Here is a 25,306-nt window from a genome sequence, read left to right on the forward strand (position 1 = left end):
ATCCTATCTCAAAAAATAAACTTTTACCCCATTTTTGACACAGCCTACTACACTACTACAGACAGGGCCGGATTTAGCCTAAATGCTGCCCTAGGCAGATGGGAAAAGTGCCGCACCCCAAACAAAATTTTTCGATGGTGATTTTCGATACAACACAGGCACTTGTTCTCATTTGTCCTCAATACCGCCATTTTTATAAAACTTCATGAAACTAAAGTTCTTTCGTAAACTAGTCTTACTTTTTGGCTTATTTAGGCTACATAGTTTAAGCATCAAGGCAATTAAGTAGGCTACACAAAATAGCCTGCAACTTTTCCATCAACCTAACGTTGATTAAAAACATTTTTTCTAGGCTCCTTTAAATTTACTAACAGTGAAACAAACCGAACAAAGATTAATAAAAATTGCACAGACAAAGCCTAGTCCTCCATACTAAGCGAGACAGATAACTAAAAGAAGTGCTAAGCAGCACATATTGTTGAAAACCAATCAAGCGTGAAGTACTCTAGGGGCGATGACTTGCCGCACTGTTTATAAATTAATGTGTGTGATGCGATAACATATTTATTAATTGCTATATATTTGTTGTAAATTATTATATTCATGTACAATTATCAATGTAGGCTAATATATTCGTATATTTTGCCGCCCCCAATAATTTGCCGCCCTAGGCAACTGCCTACTCTGCCTACTGGTAAATCTGGCCCTGACTACAGACTCTCTTCAGGAGCTATAATGTCAAAATAATAATAATGTTATGGTTTTATTTATAACTTAGTCGCTCTACAACAGCTAAGGTCTTTTAGCGCCAATCTCATCTTTTAATTTTTATATCAGATTTAAGATGCCATCACATTATTACCCAATTTATTTTCACTGCGTTATGCAAGAAAAACGCAATCGGTACCGTTTTTAAAGTCTTCGGTTTGACCCAACCTGGGATCAATCTCAGATCTACCAGCACGAGAGCCGAAGGCGAAACCACTCAAACAATGTGCTGGTCTAACGTCAGAATAATAATAATGTTATGGTTTTATTTATTGTCGCTCTACAACAGCTAAGGACTTTTAGCGACAGGGCTCATTCTTAATTTATATCAGGTTTACGATGTTATCACATTATTACCCGACTCATTCTCACTGCGCTATGCAGGATAGAACACAATCGGTACCGTTTTTAAAGTCTTCGGTTTGACCAGACCTGGAATCGATCTCAGATCTACCAGCACGAGAGCCGAAGGCGAAACCACTCGGCCACTAAGCTGATGGTCTAACGTCAGAATAACATAACCTAAATGTGGTGAAGCATTTATAGTAGAAGAAAAGCGAAATGTAAATTTGGCTAATCAGAAGAATTCAAATTAACGAAGGAGCTTTAAGACAATTAAGACATCCACAAATTCCTTTTGGCCGCATAACACTGGATCGAGAGTTTTTATAAAGATTGCTTCCAATAATGCAAGGTAAAACGATGAACGGCCTTTAGCAAAAATTTAAAACATTTCGAGTCTAAACCCTGAGTGTAAAGTTCAAAGCACATTCTTCGTTATCCAACAGGTGTTGTCCAATTACAAAGTCACTAAATATATTTTGTCATTTACAGTTTTGCATGTGCGGTTTGGTTGGGTTCTAGTTGTATTGTTTCCTTCTCTGATTAATTTCGAGACATGTTGTTTGATTCGTTCCTCCAGGCGTTGCGACGGGCGGTCTACGTACCGACTCTCGCAGTGGACGTTAGCTAGTGAAAAGAGTCGACGAAAACCTGCAACTTCGAGCTATTTATGTGCAACCTTCTACTGGCAGTTTTCAAGCTTTCTACCATCAATCAACTCTTCACAAATGTTTGGACCAATCGCATTCAAAAATAGCTCATCATAATTCGACGCAAAATTGGTTGTTTTGATTAGGTTTCAAATGATATTCTATGAAGCGAATTTTAATTACTCGTTTTGACTACAAATTTGTTTGTTTGTTTGTTTATCTTTATCCTGCATTGCGGGAAAGCGGACTTGAGCGCTATGCATCGTTGTACGCCTTCCGGCATACACCTGACCCACGCTGCAGCCGACGGCAATGTCTGTTTCCGGTTGTCTACTCCAGTGCTCTTCAACCGGTGTGCACGGTGCACCATAGGGTGCACCAAAATATGCATAGGGTGCACCAGTACGAAAAGGTATACACGGGTGCATCACAAACTTGTCACACTAAACAGATACTTTTTACAAAAACTTTCTGTGAGCAAAAATGAACCATTAATATTTGACTTTCAGGATATTAGAAAAAAGATGTAGGTTTCAAGTCATTTTGCAGCAACTGAAGGACTATATTGACTGTGTATTTATAGACCGCAATGCTACTACAATCCTCTGTATTTTTTTAAATGTTGATGTCTAATTTGATTTTTGTTTTTTAGGTAAAATATTATTATTTAGTTAACTATTTTGTCTGTGATGTCTCTATTCAAATATTTTACGAAAACTTCAACTTCTGTATCAACGAGCGAGGGTAGTGTCTTTCAGAAAAACGAAGGCAGTGCAAGGCATGAAGATAGCCAAAGCTGTGCAACGGAAACAGAAACTCCTCTGACGTCTATTGCTTGCAAAGGCGGGAGAAATGTGAAACGCAAAAGTCAAACAGTGTCCACGCCAAAACGAAGAAGATGGAATGAGGATTATGTGAAGTACGGTTTCCATCTTTCAACAGATGATAAACACAATCAGTATCCATCGGCTAGTTGTCTGTTTTGTGCAGTCAAGTATGCCAACTGCAATCTTGTTCCTTCCAAACTCGAGCTGCATCTTCAAAAACAACATCCTGAACACCAGTACAAGTCCAAGGAGTTTTTTGAGTCACAGTTATCATCAATTCGTAAGCAACAAAGATCCTTTGAATTGCAAATGATAGGCAAACAGAGTAAAGACATTGTGTTAGCTTCGTTCAAGATGGCTCATGTTGTTCTTAAAAGCAAACGTCCTTATACAGAGCTAGAATCAGTAGTATTACCATGTCTTAAAGTAGCAGCAGATTTGATTTATGGTGGTAAAGAAGCAGTTGATAGAGTTTCAAAAATGTCTCTGTCTGATACCACAGTTTATCGCCGATGTCAAAGTATATCAACAGACTTGGAGGATCAGTTGATACAAAAGTTGAAGGAAGCGCCTTCGTTTGCCATCCATTTAGACGAAACAACTGATATATCTTCAGAAGCTCAACTCATTGTGTTTTGTAGATTTGCTGATATTTCACATAAAACAATTACAGAGCATTACTTATTCTATAAACCGTTGGGAGTGAATGCAACCGCCAATTCTATTTTTGAGAAATTGGATGATTATATGAAGGAGAAAGGACTCAGTTGGGAAAAATGTAAATCAGTTACCACAGATGGTGCAGCTGCAATGACAGGATCCATCAACGGTGTCGTAACAAAAATAAAAGAACTTTCTCCTGAATGCGTTGGTGTTCATTGCATCTTACATCGTGAAGCTCTTGTCGCAAAGAAAATGAAAAGAGGAGGTAGAGAAAAAAATATTGGCGAAAATGATTCCGGTACCACTTTTGCAGAGGTAATTCAGGAAGTTGTTGGTATTGTTAACTATATTCAAAGCCGCGCAAAAAAACGCAGGATGTTCACTAAGTTGTGTGCACAAATGGACGCGTCATTCACAGAATTGCTCTTGCATACAGAGGTACGGTGGCTCTCCAGAGGCAAAGTTCTTAGCCGTATCTTTCTGCTTAGAGAAGAATTGGGAGTTTTTTTTAACAGAGGAACATAACCAACAAGCTAGCAAATTTCGTGACAATTTTTGGTTGGCAAAAGTTGCGTATATGGCTTCCATTTTTGAACACCTCAATAAACTTAATCTGAATTTGCAGGGGAAGAAAGGGGATATTTTTGAAAGCATGTCCAAAGTCAATGCTATAAAGAAGAAACTAGCACTGTGGCAGAACCGAGTTGCATCATACAATTTCTCTGATTTTCCGCTTTTCCACGACTTCATGGAAGAACATGGAAGCAATTGTCAAGAGCAACTGTTGCCACTTATTCATGCCCATCTTAATTTGTTGCAAGAAAACTTTGAGAAATATTTCAATGCTGAACAGAATGCCACACTTAATGCCAGTTCTTGGATATTACAACCTTTCATTTATGACGGGCCTACTAGAGAAATTGAAGATTTGATTGATCTCCAATCGGATTTTGGTATGAAAGTATTATTTAAAGAGACACCATACACTGACTTTTGGGTGCACCTGTTAAATGTGCCAGAATACAGAAGCATAGCAGAAAGAGCAATTTCCGTACTTATTCAAATGCCAACAACGTATTTATGCGAAAGCGGCTTTTCTTGTTTGTGTGAAATCAAATCTCGAAAGAGAAATTCAATCACACACATCGATCCATTGATGAGGGGAGCAATTGAAAAAGATATCATACCTCGGTTTGAGTTGTTAGTTAATAATGTGCAACAACAAAACAGTCATTAAATAATGATTTTTTATATCGCTTTTACCTCAGTTTACCTTTTAAGTAAACAGGGTGCATGAGTTCGTCACAACAACTTTAAGGGTTCACCAAACCAAAAAAGGTTGAAGAGCACTGGTCTACTCTACCTATGACTTAAATTTGGTACTACCCATTACTCGAAATCGATCACTGGATAGAGGCAATTATCGTAAAGTTTCTTGCCCAGAGAAACAACAGCAAGTGCGGGTGGCTGGAGTCGAACATGCAGGCTCTCGACTGCGAGCCCAACGCGCTAACCACTCGGCCACTGCTGCCGAGTGGTTATGATCGTTTGAAATGATCGATCGAAATGATCGATCGAAACGTTTGTTAACGTTTGTTATGATCGATCGAAATGATCGTTTGAACAGCCGAATCACGTGAATTGTAATTTCTGATGCAACAAACGTATAGAACTTTTATCGAACATTTATGTTGAAAATTTTGTTAGCGACAAATGAAAGTTTATAGCCTAAGTTGCATCCAAAACATATTTTATCTCTAGCCTACCCAAGGCTACCATGCTGCTAGTCGGTCTTGTTTACCACCCCGCAACATTTTGCTCTGATCTTTTAAAAACTTTATCCGGCTCAGGAAAAATATCTGACTTTGAAAAAATGTAAACTCACAAGACTTTCAAACCTGCTAACAAAACTAAATCTATGTAAGCTAAACTTGTACCATATACCCAGGGGCGCGCCGGGAACGATTTTTGACTGGGGAACGGGGGGGGGCAGGATTATGAAAAAAGGGCACTTTTGTTGCTGAAAGGCCAATTTTTTTAAAGTTTTAAGATAAGATATAACGATAATGCTCATCTATCAGCTCACTATCGAGTAATGACAGGCCTACAACTAGTACAAGTGTCCGGCATACAAAGAAGGGCATCATGCTATGTTATAATGATGCAACCTACTGTGTTGCAGAATTTTGTGCAGTGAATATTATTTTGAGGTAAAAATGAAAGATTATAGCCTAATTTGACTAAAAGCGAATAGCAGAAATTGTTATGTTGCAAAATGTGCAGTAGCTTACATGACCTTAAAAGGGCACCATTGCCCCCTTGCCCCTCCGCTTCCGGCGCCCCTGCATATACCCTATATTCAAAACAAGCGCAGATGTAGCATGTAGGATTCTTTACATTTAAGTTACATTGCGTTGTTCTGCGTTGTTTTTCCAGTGCTGCATAAACAAGTGTGTGTTACTCAGATTCCTTGAAATCGGCATGGGCGCTCATTCCATTCCAGCTGAAAGAAACTGGAGATTTTTGACGTCATGCGCTTCAGTTCAGTGGCTACTTCTGGACGATTCTTTTTGTGTAGAATGAGCTACCCGCCCTGATATGAGCGGGTAGCTCATTCTACACAAAGCCCACTACACAGGCACAGCGTATTTTTAGCCAAATCGAACGTTGATGTTTTTCAGTGGTGGCTGTTTGTCTTTAGATTAGCGTAGCAGGAAAATGCATCCATGACAAAACTCTTTGCGCTATTAATTCATTTGTGCTGGGTAATACCGTCAAACTGATGAGTTTGTTTAATTAAAAGGACAAAAACAATTTTTGAATTAAATTATTTTATTGCTTTGAATTTAGTAGTCCGCTCCGTTAGCTCAGTGGTTAAGTGAATGGAATAATTCCCCGGCAACAAGACTTCAACAATCGGAAAACTTCACTCTGCCAATCTCGGTAACCGGCCCTGCGTCAAGAGCCTTTACAGCAGGGATGGCCAAATAATTTTGGCCATGATCCACTACCGCCAAATCTGACAACTTAGAGATTCACAATGAGCTGAAGATGTGCATTTTTCCTTTTGTATCATTCAAAAAACATGCAATTATTTGTGTACATCTAAAACAAGGCGTGTGCTGTAATAAACAGGTCTGGTGTTAGTGAGAAAAATGATGAGTGGGCTTTGATTTCACAATACTATCGAAACGTGGTTTCCTGCTACTTACAGCGATTCTTACAAGTTCATGAAGATGATATCCAGCCGAGTTGGCGATCCCTATACTATGAATCCCTGATAAAAGCCTTAAAAATATATCTATAGACCTTATAGACTAAAAATAAAAAATTTAAGCAAATTTTAAAATAAATACTTTGAAATTTTTTTCAGAGCCAACTTGAAAGATCCACAAAAAAAGTTGAAAAGATCCGGAAGCGGATCGCGATTCGCCATTTGGCCATGCCTGCTCTACAGTCTACACAGTGCCGGTCTTAGGGTATTTCGGGCCCTGTGAGGAATATGTTTTGCGGGCCCCAATGACAATGATCCAGTTCAGTAGCGTAGATAGGTATTTTGAAAGGGGAGAGGGGGTCTTGACGGCCGGCAGGCGAGGCCTGACGGTGTTTTCACCGAAGGCGACACCCAGCGGCGGGGGGTCTGGTCCAGAAAATTTTGAAAAATTACTTTGATTTTGGTGCATTCTGAGAGCATGTTCTACAAAAATTTGGGTATGAATATTACTGTAAAATGGTGCTATCCGGTGGCATAGCAAAAGGATAAGATCATGTTTTCTTTGGCATTTTTCGGAAATAAAGCTACAAGTCTCTATGTTTTCTTGTTGCTAACTCCTGGCTGAGATATTTAAATGTTTGGTATTGGCAAAACTCGCTCTTTTAATGTAGTTTCATTTAAAATTAGGCAAACTTTGTTAAAAGACATAGGTTGATTGCTTTTTTGCCAGATTATTACTGTTTTATTATTGATTAATTTTGTCCTTGGTTGATAAAAAAAAAACTATCTTATTCCGGTAAGTCACCAACTTTTATGCTTTAAAGTTAACCTAAAGTTTAGAAAATTTAACGTTATAGACATCATACATCTTGATGAGTGTCAGACAAAAAGCTTTAAGACAGTGAACTTACTTCATTTCTGATATTTTCAAGTTTTGTATAACGAATCACTGGAATCAGCTATATATAAAAGGTGAAGGTCAGTGCAATTTTTCACAGCCGTGGATATTGCGGTGTTTTCATGGACTGCACGAGTTAGCTGCAGACTACTATGGATATTAAACAGTCGTAGAGCATTATAGATCCTATGTCCTATACCATACTAATTTAGTGTTGATTTGAAAATTAGAAAGCACAAAACACTGAAAGCATCATTTTCAATATCGTGACATCACACGCGTTCCAAAGGGGGGGGGGGGGGTTGTAACCCCCAAACCCCCACTTGGCTACGCTACTGATCCAATTTGTTTTAAGAAAATCGGTTTACTTTTACTTGGTTGCATAAGTATGGATAGAAAGCATGAATGAAAATACATCAAAAACACTATGCTCAACTTCCAAGAAATGTGTGCATATTGTCTTATGGGAATATTTAAGCATGGACTATAACAATGCAAAAGAAACAAACTCAACCAAATGTACCTGTGCAACAAGGACTCCTTATTATGCTTAAATTGTCGGAATCTATCTGAACTCAGAAGTAGGTAGATTGAAGTTGTCTGAAATGCTTGCAAAATGTCCAACAGGTTCACTTTAGAAAAAGTTTTTACTAAAACTGCTGGCTGTCAAACTCAAAGTAACCCTGCAACTGAAGATGGGCAATATTCTCTGTCAGAGTCATTTTCTATATAATACAGTGGCAAAGCAGCATTTATTTAAATTGTTTGCCTCATTCCTGCAAATGCAAGTTAAAACATAATCAAGCAGGCTAGAAATGGATTCGTATATCATGAAACTAAGCCACAACAGGTTACAAGGGGAAATTTTGAAGACGAGTAAAGGTGTTATTATTGAAGACAAATACCTCATGTTATACAAACATTGAAAAATAAATACAGCTACTCAATCCAAGCGAAAAAGCACATTGAGATGTATATCTCAATAAGTTAAATAATAGTTACATTTTGTAAGCACACTAGCTCTTCGAGCAAAAAACTTGGCGTTCAGGTCATTTGGGTAAAAATTAGCCAGCACATCACACTTAGAGGAAATCAAGCATTTCTGCTATTGATTTAACATTATAGGAAGCAGCTGGAGTTTGAATAAGGCAAAGCTGACCTCAGAATTTAGTAGAATTAATCTGTTACCACCAGTAGTGACATCATTTAAGATGTTGTCAAAGAAGGAGACTCACTGGTGTCATTACTGCAACTAGAATATTTTAAAAACTTAGAAATTGAAGAATGCTTTGCATAACTGCTCAACAACTCTTATTTTAAATCTTTTTTTTCTTTGCTCCACTTTTACAATGATTAGGTATATATAGCTAATGGATAAATCACTAATGGTACTCTATTGTTGAGCTCAACAACCTTTGCTGGTACAAAAATTACATTGATATATCATCAATCAATCAAAGGATTATATGACTATTCAGTGAAAAAAATCCAAACAATGAATAAGTGTAAAATGTAGCCTACTGCACAAACTGTATCTAAGTACAATAACAAGTGTATTAAGATTTAAAAATTGTTTAGGATGGGTACTACAGAGTAATCAACTTGAAACAATTTGAAAAGATCCGGGCCCCTTAAATGTTATTTTTGAAGCTATGGAATAACAATGACATTTCAGTACTGGAAGTAACATATGTCTAAATACAGTTGCTACAAGATTGAAATTTTTGGTTTATGTTGTCACTGAGCAATGTTACACATTTGGTACATAGCGTTTTGAAAAAACCTGGGCCCCTCAATAGTAGATTTTAAAAATTACATGCATAGGGCATAATAATGATAGTTTAATACTGGAAGTAACATGCATTTAAATTTTCACAAGAGTGAAGTTTCCTGAATTTATAGAATATTAAGCAATTTGATACATGGCGTTTAAAAAATCCGGGCCCTTTAAATGTTTAGTTTTAAAACTACATATATATGGCATAATAGCGATGGTTTTGTATTGAAAGTAACATGTATTCTATTTAAAGGCGATTGCCACAAAATGAAATTCTGTTGTCACACTGCAATGTTAACTATTTGGCACATGGTGAAATGTCGTGGGTGGCCTAAAAGCATGTAAGCTTGTAAAGGTGGCCCGACGCGACAATCTCAGTACTTGCCTCACCCTAAAGCCGCAACTGACTTCAAGGATACCGGTACTTGCTTGTGAATCGAATTAAATTTTTTCCATTGGAAATGACAAAAAATACGGCATTTTCTGAGTAAATTGCGGGCCCCCTAATTTGCGGGCCCTGTGCGATCGCACGGTTCGCACACCCCAAAGACCGGCACTGGTCTACAAGTATGCGAAACTACCAGGAATAACCTATCAAGGCTTTGTCAGTCCGAGAATAAAGATTCAAAACCAAACCTAGTAAGGAATTTCGTTTTAATCTTTTTTCAACGAGTAAAATTTAATCTCGACAAAAGTTTTGTTTTGAATAACCAAAAAAAAATTGGTTTTACGTTTACAACATAATAATTTTTAATCGAGAAGATGCAATTTCGGAAAAAAATTACTTTTTCATTCCGTATTTACCTTTTCATAACCACGACCAAACTTTCGTCTTTGATTTATTTATAAAGTTATATGAAGAAGAAAAAATGGGAAAAGCAGATACAACACAATATGACAAAACAACAAGTAAATGATGATTCACAGGAGCATAATTATGAGCTAATTTCGATCAATAACGATTAATCAGGACTTGATTTCACTAGATTGATAATTCGGTAATAAATCATTGCTGATATGTTCATTCAATGGCAATGAGGATGACTTTTGAGACATTGATAAAGAGGAAATGTCTTCCTTGTTGTCTTGAGGACACGCTGCATTGGCTTCATTGGAAGTTTGCTTGGCGTGGTCAGGATCAGGACTGCAACTGCTGTAAAAATTCAAAGTGTAAAGTTTTAGCAAGATTTCAAGCATTTTCCAGTCACTGACCACGCTAAAATAATATTAAGCTTGCACTAGACCAGTAGATTTGCAGTGAGCTTAAGTTTTTGTTATTTTTCTTCCTTTCGGAAAAAAAGCTTTGAGTCGACGGTTACCAATAATTTTAACCTTGCTTACAATGAAATTGTTGTCAGTAGGAGCATTCTGTCGGAGTCGTATTACAGATTATTTAAAAAACAGAAAGTTCTACCAGTTTGTAACCGTGATGACATGACTAACCTACTTTGCATACAAGCACTTGAATAAACAAAACCTTTGTACCTGTTGCTGTTGACGTCACTATCGCGATCAAGAGCGCCATCTTGTGATTGAGTTGCGCATTTCTCCTTTTTCGCTTCTAAAAAGGCTATCAAGCGCATTCTGGAAAAAATAAAAAAAATCCTTTCAAACTACTTCAGGCTGAAAACAAGCCCTATTTCAAAATAATTGAAGAATAATTTGTGTTATCTATAACTTTTATCACAACTATCAAAAAAGGCAAATGACATTTATCGGGCATGTTTGCCGCAAACGCGGAATTGAACACTCGGCAATGATGGGGCGACTTCCTGGTCAGAGCCACCGGGGGCGTCCACGTTTGGAAATCTTCAAAAATCTTTCAAAATGGACAAACCAAATTTTTGAAAACCTAATAAGAACTATGGACAATTGATCGTTGTGGAGACTCACGGTAGCCGACGCCTTATTCAGGCATGGCCGATGATGATGATAACTTTTAGTTAAAACAACACCACACCGAGGGGTCTGGTTTGGTGAACAGCATAAGCCTACAGAAATGTGATTTTTTTCAACAGACTAATTTAAAAAGTGAATTGAAAACACTTATAAAAACTTCATAGGCTTATGCATTGTAAACTATGATAGTAAAATGACTCATAATTTTATATTTGCTCTTTCGTGGGCAGATTGTATCTGGCTACAAGGCTGAGATCATTATAAATTTGTCAACTGTAACATTTCAGTTTTTAAATAATTAAATTCAGCATGCAATATTTAATTGATTCCAAACCGAGGCTTAAAAAGCTTTTTTTAATCAGGGTTTGTGCGGTTTACATTCAGGGGCAGCTTACATTTGGGGGCAACTTTTTTTTTATCGGTGCACAAAACTTTTGTCTATTGTAGCCTACTACTAACATAACCATTTATATGAAATTGAATTTGGCAGTTTAAGGATTAACGTGCTGTATTGCTGTCTATTAAACTAAGTCAGCAAAGGTCTGAGGACTGATTAAAACAATGCCCATCAGGCATGCCATAATTATGTGATTAAAAGGCAGGCATGATTGGGAATTAGGCCTAGGGTGCATTAATATGATTGGTAAGATCAACTTAGTTTGGAGACACTGCCAGGAAATTGGAATAGACTTGAAATCTAAGGTGAAACAATAAAGCCTACGCTACCGATACCGCAGTCAATTCATTTTAAATATTATCGTCTTACACTGGGTAATGATAGTGATGGTATCATACATAAACAGGACTCTTGATCGACTGCATTTTGCATTTAATACCATTACAAGAGTATGGCTTAAAAATGGCGACAGCTTACAACCGAGTAAATACGGTACGCATCAGTAGCGTAGCCATGAATTTTGAAAGGGGGGGTTTTGACCACCCAGCGGCGGGGGGTCTGGGGGGCCTTCCCTAGAAAAATTTGAAAAATTACTTTGAATTTGGTGCATTCTGAGAGCATTTTCAACAAAAATGTGGGTACGAATATTCCTGTAAAATAGTGCTGTCCGGTGGCATAGCAAAAGGATAAGATCATGTTTTCTTCGGCATTTTTCGGAAATAAAGCTTAGTCTCTGTGTTTTCTTGTTGCTAATTCCTGGCTGAGATGTTTTAATGTTTGGTATTGGCAAAACTCGCTCTTTTAATGCAATTTTGTTTAAAATTAGGCAATTTTTTTTTAGACTGAAAGCATCATTCTCAATATCGTGACGTCACACGCGTGCCAAAGGGGGGGTTGTAACCCCCAAAAACCCCCCTTGGCTACGGCACTGGTACGCATGCAGTCTATTTATGTTGTTGTTAACGAGTTTGCTGAAAAAAAGGAAGTAAAAAGGCATTGCTCATAATAGCTTACGGCCTGTCCATAACAGACGTTCTCATAAAATTACAAAAAATGACCTTCCTTCCCCTCATCTCTGCAAAACCTCCGCACTGCGTCACAGAAAAATTTGCAATTTGCAACCCCCCCCCCCCCCCCCCTTGATTGAGGACAATATGGACAACTCCTTATTATATTCAATCGAAATGATTTTTGTGTTAATTTTTTTGACAAACCAAACAAAAGTTACATATAATCAATGTTTTGTTATATTCTATTTAACAAAATCACGAAATTATGCTACTTATATCGTAGTCCATTGTAAATAGCAAAAAATGTGCACAATTTTGGGACACATTAACAGCTCTTTGACCTTTTTCGTGGCATATTACCGGTCTCATTAAACCAGCGACAAAGAAATCATCACTTTATCAAACGTCTATCATGGCAAAATGTAACCTAATACGCCTAAGGGGGTGAGTTATCAATGAAAATGATCAAAACGATTTCAGTCGAAATGCACAAAATGTTTCCGTTTGGTGAGTCACGAACAAAAAATTAAATTAACTGTACATTAGTGCGATGTCTATTGAGGTGAACCATGGCTGACAATTGCCGAAAAATCGATGCTGTCTTGGGTTTTCACCTTATTATTTGTAAATTTATGGAGACAAAGTTGTTGAATTTTTCCAAGAAACCTAAAGATTAATAGCAGGACGTGCTGTCCAAGTGTTAAAAGCTCGCGAAATTTTATATGAAAACAACGCAAAGACATGTTTAATAAATGTCAAGTAATAGCGGAACTAGTCAAACTTCAAACAAACCTGCTTCTTCGCTTGGCAGACGGTGAAATTTTCTTTTTCTTTTGTGCTTTGTTGATTGGCTGATTGGACATGTCTACGCTCAGCTTTCGTCTCACCTACACCAATCAAAAACGAGATCTTTAATTACAGAATGAAATATTAATAGATGCTTTTGATGGATTGGAAAGGTTGTATATAATTGATAAATAGAAGGTGCTTAGCTATGCACGGGAAACATAAAGTCTGAAAGCACAGATTTAAAATCAAAATTTTAGACTTTTTGCATCACAAAAATTCAACATAGGACATCCTTGAAGCAACTATTGGACCGCAATGAGTATGTGTTTTACACTTTGGGTTATAAACAGTATAAATTATTGAAAGTGTTGCATTCACTTCATCTCTGAATATGATGCTGCATCAACGTGTATTTTCAAAATTCACACTAGTTGATCAAAACTTCTACTTGAAATCGAGAACCTGTAAGTGTTAATTGTAATTGTAGGACTATTTTCCCAAAAAATAAAGTTTTTTTTTTTCTATTTCGCTTCTAGGTTTGGTGGCTGTGCAATTTTAAGATAGTGGTAACACTGTTTTATCGATGTATATTTTAAACTTTTGGGTTTTGCCATCTTTCCCTTTTGTTGGTGTCAAATTCGTATGTTTACTTTGCCGTTTTGTACATGTTTGCGCCAGCAGCAAAAAATAAATTGAATTGAATTGAATTGAATAACTTCAATGAAAATAGGCCAACTATCAATATTATCCATTTCCATTAGCCTACCATAATAATAAAATTGTGTGTTTGTACACAGTGCAACATCCCTTGAAGTATTTAAGCCACACGTTACTTTCAGCGTTTTACACATGACACTTTCTATACGTAGTTGTAGGACTATGGAAGAACATCTTGTTACAAGTGTAGGCTATAGTTTGTACACAATAGTCATGTTATTGTGTAATAATAGCCTATTCTGAAACCAATCAAAATCCCGGCAATATCGAGGCGTAAACCAATTCCTATATGATTGGTAACTTGATTCATATGTAACCAATAATCATGAGGTTGGTGATTATATTTGACTGTCAATGACGTCATTATAGTTTTAGGATCTTTTGCATGGCGTTTCAGCGATTGATCCCAGCTCTGAAGGCGTCTGAAGACGTTGAATTAACGCAAAAAAGACCAATTCAGCTACACTGTTAAAAAATTTTACTGTCCTTTGGACAGGCAGCAAAATAACTTCCTAAGTAGTAATTTTATTTACTGTAATGGAAGTATTTTTACTTCCGTTGACAGTCATATTTTTAATGTTTCTGATCAGTAAAATTACTGCTCTGGATAGTCATTTTTTAAATGTGTCTGATCAGTAAAATTACTGCTCTGGATAGTCATTATTAAATGTTTCTGATCAGTAAAATTACTGGTCTGGATAGTCATTTTTTAAATGTTTCTGATCTGTAGAATTACTGCTCTGGATAGTCATTTTTTAAATGTTTCTGATCAGTAAAATTACTGCTCTGGATAGTCATTTTTTAAATGTTTCTGATCAGTAAAATTACTGCTCTGGACAGGCAGCAAAATAACTTCCCGAATAGTTTTTGTGACAAACGGCATTATGAGAGTAAAATGACTTTCTCTACAAGTAAATATTACACACGTGCATTTGCAGATATAAATTTATTGTGTACAGCAGACCTCATTGGCGACAATGTTTCACAATACATTTCTCAAGATTTTACAAGTATAGCTATTTGTTTGACGTTTCACGAACACGTGGATTCGCTTTTTTAACTGCAGTGTTCAGCCGAGGCTATATTTCGGCGAAGCATGAAGCAGCAGCGACTGAACAGTGAATTTCTTGACTTGCTTTAATCTTCATAACAAACATCCCTGCCGAAGCATGACCTCGTTGCACAGTCTGAGTACTTTAGGGTGCACATCCCACTTTTTCTTTTTCTTGTCATGACGGATGACCCCAATGCGAGCAAAGTATCTGAGGAAACAACACAAGTTATATCAGTGGATCTTTTCAAATTTGACCGTGAAATTTAGCAATGTTTGTAACTACATCACAATACCATCGTGTGGTGAAACCTTCAAATTGATCAGAATGCGTTGTCACTTCCACAAACCTTAGAATAATCGTCATGCTCTGGAGTTGTGGCTTGGAACTTGCGTACATAACTAGTATTAACACCTCTAATAATCAGTCTGGATGGCTGAGTGGTCTAAGACGCAATCCCTCCGGTAATGGGTGCAGTTCTTACTAGCTGCAGTACAGAGACACTGTCAAGAACTTCGTGGATTTGAATACCACTCCAGACCAGCTTGTCACTGGTATGAATGACTTTGTGAAGGAGGGAGGAGTTCCATTATTGTTATTCCTTAGCTCATACATAAACAATTAAACACATTACAGCTTTACATACCTCTGTATAAACTCCAGACTTGCAGCTGCACTATCTGGATATGACATTGCAAAGACGTAATATGAGCAGAAGAAGTAAGCCAGCGCTACAAAAAAAACGACTTGGTTTCCATTGCAAGGTTGCCTTCGATGAATACGAGAAACTTCACTGCACTGGCAAGAGTGGGCCCTGCAGATGCAATGAGGCACAAATGAAACAACGACGACTGAAATTAGTGCATATTTACATTTACCAACTTCATATTTAGGTGAGCAATTCAAAAGTTCACTTGTACATCAGTCAAAATTGTACAAACGCTCATTCACAACTGACCAAAACACACAATTATTGGATGCTGGTAAACGAGTTTCTTCAAACTGGGAGATATAGCTGAATCCTACAAATTGAATTCAACATCTTTAAGATATTGAAAATAATACAAACATTGTCAAACACTCATATAGCCGCACTCTTATCGCTAAGAAGGCAATGAAATAGAATTTATTAGCAGTAGTAGCATGGTGTTCATATCACACAAGTTATACATAAGCAATATATAAATTTGCAAAGTATGTGTCGGATGTTCTTCCGGGAATGGGAAGGTTGGATATTAAAAAATCTGTGTTTGCAAGTAAATAATAATAAATGTACGTTACCTCAAAGCATTGATAAATCGCTGAGCAATCTTCTTTAAAATATGTTGTAATCAGTTCCACTAATCCCACTGAGATGGCAAGTTGTCTCCCAGCCGCCAGTTGTCTCCCGGCACATCATAAATGCACAAGGATAATATCCAAGTATCAAGTTATTCAATGAAATGAAATACAACACATGCTCAGGAAAGCATGAAAAAACCTAAATTGGTTTAAAACATGTATTATAAGACATTGTCACGAATAATACCGGTAATAAGTACCGGTCGTCTTCCTGTAGCCTAATGGGGACTTTTCCTTCTCAATCTTTGGCCAAGGCTGAGGGTCTATCCTTTACCACCCTGGACCTGCTGCTCAAATTATTCACGCTGGTCACACACGAAAGATCAGCCTACCACAAGTTTTATCACCACAGCTGGATAAACCACTCAATTATTTAGTTCTCACTTTTTAACAGTCCTGGGCATTGACTAGGCCTATAAACTGCAACTGACAGCAGAGGTTTCACTCTGAGGTAAAATGGAGTTGCATCTCAAATGTCGTTACTCCCTGGCTACTCATGGGCAAGGCGTAGCACCAGATAAGGCAGATATACTCTCTAGCTAGGGTCACAGCTTGTTTTTTTAAATTTGTGTAGGCTACCGGTACCTAATATTTTCTCATTTTGAAGACAGTCGCAGCAGCCACGCCTAGTAATCTTTTGGCAGTGGCTATTTGACCGGCGCCGGTCTTTGAATCTGAAACACTATTTGACTGGTCATGACGTCACTATACAGGCACCTTTTTCTTTTTCTCTTACAAAGCAAAAGACGAGAAGCGTGTATATAAGTTCTAAATTTGATAATTTTATTCAACTCGATCCGTGGCGCGTGCGATACTTTGCCGACTCCTATTCTAGAGGGAATGAGTTTGATACTACCCGGAAGCGTTTTTTTTTAACTAAATTTTGACCCGAAGTGCATTTTTGTAGTCAATTTTTAATTTGAGTTGCATTACATTTACATACCATTACCATTTTTTTAAAAGAAGCATTATATATAACTTACCTGTTGAGAGCAAAAATGTAATGCTTCGTTCAGCAAACACGGTCACATCAATCTTTTTTTTTTGTCATTAACGCGTCCGGGACAAAAAAGATACTAACTACAAAAATCGATATACACCTACCAGCACGTTAATGAACGGGAAAAGGTGGCAAAAGGTGGCAAAACCTTGAAAGGTTTAAAACGTGCCTGAATGAAAAATTATGTAGTAGGCTATATACAGTATATATCAGTAGTTAGCACGGCCACAAACAGAAAATTACCCAGAGGAATTCTCGAATTCCAGCAAATTAAAAAAACTCTAACTTTAATAATATTACTTACATTTGAAAAGACATAAGAAATTGGGCTGTAGGCAACTCAAATTAAAAATTGACTGCAAAAATGCACTTCGGGTCAAAATTTAGTTAAAGAAAAATAAAAAAAGAAAGCTTCCGGGTAGTATCGAACTCATTCCCCCTAGAATAGAAGCCGGCGAAGTATCGCACGCGCCACGGATCGAGTTGAATAAAATTGTCGAATTTAGAACTTATATACGCGCTTCTCGTCTTTTGCTTTGGAAGAGAAAAAGGTGCCTGTATAGTGATGTCATGACCGGTCAAATAGTGTTTCAGATATAAAGACCGGCGCCGGACAAACAGCCACTGCCTAATCTTTTTATAGTACGATTCCAACACTGGATCTTCCAATCCAGAGTCCGAATGCTAGAAGCTACTACAACAGAGCGCAACTACTTCAACGTTGTGTGTTCAGTAGGCTACAATACTGGTATACCGGGAAGATGTGTTGGGTAGTTTTTCACATTGACTCAGGGGTGCAGTGGTTAGAAAATTGTAGGGAGGGGGCAGAGCCTCACTGCATTGACTGACAGACCGACCTGCCTGATCTAAGTCATTGTTGTTCAGTGCATATTGCTTAACTATGTAATTTCGTAGCAGTTTAATGCAGTTAACTAACTAAAACCATCGAAATAAATTAATTTCAATGGTACCGTACGCTATTGCTCTCATTTGTCCATGGCAAACATAAAAAAATCAGCGAAGATACCATTTGTAGGATTAAACTTGTTACCTGTTCAGTGATACAGGTTTAACGATGCTACTTTTGCTATTGACACGCTTCCTCTGTCTATCTGAAACCTATGACTGCAACAAAACCAGCTCCTGCAACCATGCTTGATGCTTGCAGCCTTGCACATGCTCAGTTGTCAGACTCAGTGTTGCCAGATGCTTAGCACCAAAAAATAAATAAAGTTTCACCAGATTGCATACAACTTCACCAGATATGTAAAACAACCTAAATAAAACAATTTTGCCTAAAAATACAAATAGTTTTTAAGACATAAGACGCTGCCGTCACGCATGCGCAAACCTCTTGCAAAACGTTTTCTATACGAAGCGGGAGCGGGGATTTTTCGCTTAAAAGTTTAAAAAAATTGAAAAAAACTTTCTTGAAAGATTGGGGGAAAATTTCACTAGATTTCACCAAAAAGTTTTCAGGTCCCAAAGTCAAAAAATTTGGCATCAAAGGCCTCTAAAATTGAATTTCACCAGAATTTTTTTAAATTTGGTATCCTATTTCCTTATCTGGCAACGCTAATCAGACTCTGCAAATTCTGAGCGGGAAGGCGGGAAATTGAGTGCGGACCAGGATAACATTCGCCAGCCCATTGGCTGACGACTGAGTGATAAGCGATAATAATTCTCGGGTTTTAGTCAGAGAGTCGAACCGTTTGACTATAAAACTCGGGTTCGGTTCGACTCTCTGGTACTTTCAGTGCATTTTTAAGGAACCAATATTACAAACAATTAAAACATTTTTGTTGGAGGCCCGTGAGTTTGGATCTCTAGCAAACTTCCCTTCCAGTCATGATTGTTTCAATTAACCCATGAACTCTATATTGCCGGCCAAGGTAGCCTATATCAGATATCAAAACAGAAAGGCATGACATAACGTAGCAGCCCACTGTTTTGAGAATGTGCTGGTGTGACCGTAAATATGTTGACCGGAAAAAAGGTTGACGTTTCGTAGAAGTGCTAAATATATTGCTGCACAGGAGTATATAGTAGCCTAATCGGACTAAAATAACGGTGTTAATAAAATTTTACTGCCCATGTAGCCTACCGTAGGCTACCTATAGTACAATTACTGCCAATGCAAGTTAAAAAAAAACTATAAAAAGTCAGTGAAATTTTACTATTTTTGTCAGTAAAATTGCAAAACACTTTCACAGACCAGTAAATTCACTTCCAAAAAAGAAGTGAAATCATCTACTACAAAATAAAGTAAAATTTAAAACTGCTCAATCAGTGATTCTACTATATTTGGAGTAAAAAAACGTCTTTGTCTAGTAAATATACCACAAAATGGCCAGTAATTTCAAGTACTGTAACAAGATAGTAATATTCTACTGCTCTTTTGACAGTAAAATTACGAAATTTTTTAACAGTGTAGCTTAGAGGTATTTGGAACCAAACTCATCAATAGACACATCTTGTAATTATTGCATTTGATTTTCCACCATTGTTTTTGCAAAAAAATAGCAAGAACAAAATGGAAAGTTTTTGAGAAATCATGACTAAAACTTTTTAAAAGCAATGGTGACTATTAATGAGCATTCAACTATTTTGTTCTTAATTTTTCAAAAAATGAAATATTTAAGAGTTCCAATGATAAAGCGACATTGCTGAAAACGACAATAATGGGTCTGTTTTCTGCCCAAGGGGTATGAATGAAAATCAATTGCTGGAAATTCTTAGCTAAATTGCTCAGCCACTGTGGTGTCAGCTTAAACATCCAGCGTTTAAATCCAAATGAGCAGTGGAGACTCTTGTTCATTATTATTCTCTTTTATCACTGTGCCGGAAGTAAATAAATTTTTGTTGCTTTTAAAGTTTAGTTATCAAGATTGAAACTTTAATCAAAGTTGCTTGTTGTAAACAACATAACAATAGGCCTACTGGATACCGGGTTGTCCGCAGTTAGTTTTATCAGGTCACTGCCAGTCCAGAACACTATGAGAATAGAGCTTGAGTAGAACATTTCTTAATCTAAAGATATTATTTCCGCAATCAATAGCCGTGCCTGGGGTAAAGCTGCCACTTTTGTGGAAAGGGCAAGAGTATATTTTTTCAGAATATGGAGCAATGAACTACGCAAGATGAGATCTTGCAAGCAAACCCTGTTAATATTAACTACGAGTTGGAAAGCGTATTAACTGTGTTTGGAAGCGTGTAAAAGAAACGTACTTTTAATGTTAAAGTCACCATCTTGTTACCTGTTGTACTGTCGGATGAACTTGAGGTACGTTGTGTTCAACTACTGTCCCTGGGTGGCAAATTTGAGGCATGCAAGGAAGGGATTGAACTATTAAGTTAGGAGGCGCATATTCGTGGCAGGGGTGGAATGGCAATGCAGATGCATCTCCAGCCAAAAATGGAACCATCTGCAAAATTTAAAACTTTAAAAAACAATTCTTAAGCTACAGTAAGCAAATGAAATGACGTTTAGATACAGAAACCTGAGCTGCGTCTAGGTCTAAATAAAGTGAAATTACGCTCAGCGTAGCTTGTTTTAGCTTAAACAACATTGAACAAAATGGTCTGCTTCAGCAAAGAAAATTATGTAAAAACAACAGAAGATGTAAAGTTTCAATTGGAAAATAAACTACTACCGGTATTAGAAAATTCGAATATGGTCGGATAAATTCGGATAAAAGAAAATTATGCATTACGCAAATAAACATACTCATAACGCAACCATAGTAAGTTATTTGGCAAAAGCATCCTATACAGTTGAAATAATCATCAGACATAGGCGTAGCCCACGTAGGCAATGTGCGAAGCTACTTTTGTCGGGTACCAATGACATTACCAAGCCCTCAATACAAGACACTGCTAAACAAATGTACTATAACAAAAGTTTGTACTGTACAATATTTTCTACAACTTTCCGCTCCTCTGGAAAGGTTCGCCAACTTCATATGCTATAGCAGCTCCACTTTTAAACGATACCATACGCATAGTCACAAAATCAAATATTTCTATTGTGGTGACACAATCGAAGGCCAAAGGAAGTTTGATCCTTAATTCTTACGATTATTTTTCAAAGATTTTTTACTTGCGTTCACAATTACATATTTAAGGACTTAAGCAGTAAATATGAAAAAAAATGTTTGAAACATTGTAAGCTGCCAAGCGTTTTCTGTCCCGTCATTGTTATAATTGTCATTGCACCTCAATCATCACCTAAGTGATAAAAGACCTTTTGCTCTCCAAACCTAAAATCACGATATTATTATTGCGATCTCATGATTGTTTTAGTTTGACCTTTAAATAGCTTACAGTTTAAGTTTTATGTTATCAAGTGTAGATTTACAGTAGGCCTATGTTTGTTATGATAATACTGCAGATTGGTGTCTACAAGGAAAATACAATGATATGTGCTCGGGAAGAGGTAGGTGCTGTGCTTTAACAAAATAAGCAGAAACTACTCTGCGGGAATCTAAACATACCGGTAACATAATTAAACTCATATAGAAATACAAATGACGGCGTTATTATTAATAACTGGCAATATTGTTACAGTCTACAAATTGCAGTCAAACATCAACATATTTTTAGTCGCTCGTATGAAAGCACAATAAGCTTTATACGCCCATGAATGCAAAGTATCGAAAAGTAACTCAGAACAAAAATAGTTGGTATTTTACACGCAAATGATGTTGCAGAAGAACACTTGTGTCATACAACGTTTTAAAAATTGCCAAACTGTATGACTTCGTGAAGGAAGAAGCTTCAAGATCAAGCGGCGCTAGTTCGACTCTCGGGGTGTGCGCTTGAGCAACGCACGTTAAGGACTGCTCTCCATTCAGTGGCATCTAATGGATGGAATAATTCCCCGGTAACAACACTTTAACAATCGGAAAACTACACTGTCAATCTCGGTGACCGGACCTGCGTCAGTGGTTCAGTGCTTCTGCAAGTATGCGAAACTGCTAGGATTAAATTGTCAAAGAAGCTTTCCCAGTCCGAGGATAAATACTCAATCAATCCATCAATATTAGCTTAAGAATCCATAGTCTTGAAACAAACAACCGAAAACTTAGAAAACTGAAACTATTGTTTTGAACCAAACTGACCTGCTGCATTTGTACTATCACGTGACCTGACTGGGAAGGCAGAAGAACTGGTTGTTGCGAAGCAACCACGGGACGAATGACTTGTTTGTTTATAACCGTCGTGGGGTCATGCAGCTGGGGCAAAGCAGAGTTGACATGACATAGAGTGGGCAGCCATATTGTTGGCGAAAGCTTAAAATACATAAACGACACGTCAGGTAAATATCGTGACTGATATCCCGACTAATTTAGATAATTGCTAAAATATTAAATTTTTGCATTTTTATTTCCCTTAACGTAGTCCAGCCAGAAAGAGTTGTCTTTTTACATCAGTTCAACGTCTTTAGACGTACATGAAAAAAGATAGAAGCACAAGCTATTGATTTAAGTGGAAATCGAATACGTAAATTTTATGTATGTTTAGAAAAATGCACCTACGTCTATTAGCTCATACAAATATCAGCAGCTGGTACAAATGCCATGAAGCAATTAAAAATACCCGAAGACCCAGTGTGTTTTTTGATCAATATACAAACAAAATTTCCTTTTCATCAAGAAAAAAATAGCCAATGAAACATATGTTGTTTGCTTGTAGACCACGAAATACATTCAAATATCATTTCCTTGTTTACTCAAATAAATTAACGGTCTTGCCGACTGGTCATGCAGGAAACATGGACCTACAGTAAAACAAATTTAGCACAGTAAACACATTTCTCAAGTGAGAGTTTCTGAGATTAATAAACGCAGGAAAACGACTTGCTTGTGTAAGCTACGTTTAGCTTTTTATGCGTTTTATCCGACAAAATTCAGAAGATTTATTTCCGCATATAACTGGTCTACTGGATCTTAACAAAGTGCAAAAGACGTGTTTCCATTGCTCTTTTTTAATTGTTCAAGTGCAAATATTTTTATTTATATTTATTGCAATCTTTGCACACGAGTTATATTCTAAAAAAAAATCAAGGATACGTTTCAAGTTAAGTCGATTTTAACACGTCCTTCCTTTATCAATCTTGACACAACCGCGAGACGTAACCTGGCGAAGTAAAAATCGCGTAAGACATGGTGAGAAAACTAAAAAAGTAATCGCATTAGATTTTCCTCCGGGAAAATGCTGTTTCCCGAGCTCTGATTTACAATGTAGACTAAAAGGAAAAACTGAAGTTTTCCAGCAACTGGTTTTCCAATTGAATAAATTTTATCGATTTTATATCAAGTTGAGTTCATCTATCTTAAAATTTCACTCACCTGTGAGTTCATTCTCAGATCAAAAAAATGTGTAAAGTTATAACGTTTCCTTGGCAACAATAGCTATACAGTACTAGGTAACCTTAAAAGTACTTGAGGTTTTTTTTTTTCTGAAAACACAAAATAGCTCGGCTATAGGTCAGGTCTATGGGGTACTGACGTCTTGGTGCGCAATATTAGATCTGCATTATTGTACATTGCATGCATTGAATACCTGCCAAGGAAAATGTATTTACTAGTTTCGACAACAGACTTTCGAAAACAAATAAAATTTTCGGTACCAGTTGCATTGTAGACGCGACACAAACCAGTTTGATCAGGCCAGAACTGCATCGAAAACTTGTCCAGCTTGATGAGAACGGTTGTCAGAGGAAAATGTTTCAGGAAGCAATGTTTCAATACCAATAATAACTCAGGAAGTCTGCATACGTCTTTGCCCCTTATAGGCAGCAGAGTCAACCAAATTTACAATCTTGCATATTTCCGTTTAATCGTTTGAAACTTAACCTCTAGTTAAGGTTTTGTTTACGGTTTTGTTTACATACTCCGCTATGAAGTTATCCATCAAAATATTTAACATATCAGTTACTTCTATCACGGAATTGCGAGTCCCGTTTAAGAGTTAAAATAGCTTTCAAAGTTACTGAATCTTTCTACCACCATTCAGCAAGTCGGCTACGATATTGTTTTTTATGACATCAACAATGTGTGCGGTCTTATAAACAACACAGTTCAGTGACAGTGACACTTTTAGCACAAAAATAACTTTTTATTTCATCTAAAGAGGTGAAACCAAGCCTGCGCTCGGTGACCTGGCAAACCGCAAATATGACATATTTCAATTAAGAGTCAGTATAATATTGGCATTGTCATAAAACGTATGATGTTTAAACAATGCTCTGTGACCATCTGTTTTGCATGTTACAAAGCAATAGCAACCAAAAATATCAATCGTAAAACCAAACCAAGAAGCTTTGCACAAAGTAAAGACTAAAGATTGAACAACTGTATATTTTGTAAATCTGAGCTCCTTGCACGTTGAAAACGTAGAATCTAAATGACTGAATTTTTTGCTTCAGGTGGGAGATACAAAACTACTCAGTTTTGTTTGTTTGTTTGTTTATCTTTATCCTGCATTGCGGGAAAGCGGACTTGAGCGCTACGGTATGCATCGGTGTACGCCTTCCGACGTACACCTGACCCACACTGCAGCCGACTGCAATGTCTGTTTCAGGTTGTCTACTCTAGTTATGACTGATATTACTCGAAATCGATCACTGGGTAGAGGCAATTATCGTAAAGTTTCTTGCCCAGAGAAACAACAGCAAGTACGGGTGGCTGGAGTCGAACATACAGGCTCTCGACTGCGAGCCCAACGCGCTAACCAATCGGCCACTGCTGCCGACACTCGGCCACTGCTGCCGACACTCGGCCACTGCTGCCGACAAGTTTGCTCTAATACAATAGTCTGTCTAATCTACAAACTTAATAGGCTTTCAATATCTCGTCAGTGTTCGCCTTATCCACCTTCATAAGCTCTTCTCCGATTTATTTTTTACAATAGCGTAGCTTTTTACAGTTGTTGAGTTGTTGGCTACATCGTAAGTATTTC

The 25,306-nt window shown here is 37.2% G+C and overlaps 2 protein-coding genes and 1 long non-coding RNA gene across 3 annotated transcripts; 1 reads left to right on the forward strand and 2 right to left on the reverse strand.

The window, feature by feature from the left end:
• Positions 1–2,449: 2,449 nt before the first annotated feature.
• LOC145780316 (SCAN domain-containing protein 3-like) lies at positions 2,450–4,487 on the forward strand. Its single transcript, XM_082592018.1, has 2 exons — positions 2,450–3,565; positions 3,876–4,487. Exons 1-2 carry the CDS (start codon positions 2,450–2,452, stop codon positions 4,485–4,487), a joined length of 1,728 nt encoding a protein of 575 aa, XP_082448144.1.
• Positions 4,488–9,971: 5,484 nt separating this feature from the next.
• Positions 9,972–23,805, reverse strand: LOC145780104 (uncharacterized). The gene is made up of 6 exons (XM_082591820.1): positions 23,695–23,805; positions 22,465–22,635; positions 20,602–20,769; positions 13,238–13,332; positions 10,625–10,723; positions 9,972–10,292 (listed from the first exon to the last, which is right to left on the reverse strand). The coding sequence occupies exons 1-6, from the start codon at positions 23,704–23,706 to the stop codon at positions 10,106–10,108; spliced, it is 732 nt and encodes a 243-aa protein (XP_082447946.1). The 5' UTR covers positions 23,707–23,805; the 3' UTR covers positions 9,972–10,105.
• Positions 14,954–16,441, reverse strand: LOC145780105 (uncharacterized). The gene is made up of 3 exons (XR_014290598.1): positions 16,285–16,441; positions 15,650–15,817; positions 14,954–15,213 (listed from the first exon to the last, which is right to left on the reverse strand). It is a non-coding gene; the product is annotated as an uncharacterized LOC145780105 (long non-coding RNA).
• Positions 23,806–25,306: the final 1,501 nt, after the last annotated feature.

Source organism: Aplidium turbinatum, chromosome 11, assembly GCF_918807975.1.
Source record: "Aplidium turbinatum chromosome 11, kaAplTurb1.1, whole genome shotgun sequence".
NCBI classification, from domain to species: domain Eukaryota; kingdom Metazoa; phylum Chordata; class Ascidiacea; order Aplousobranchia; family Polyclinidae; genus Aplidium; species Aplidium turbinatum.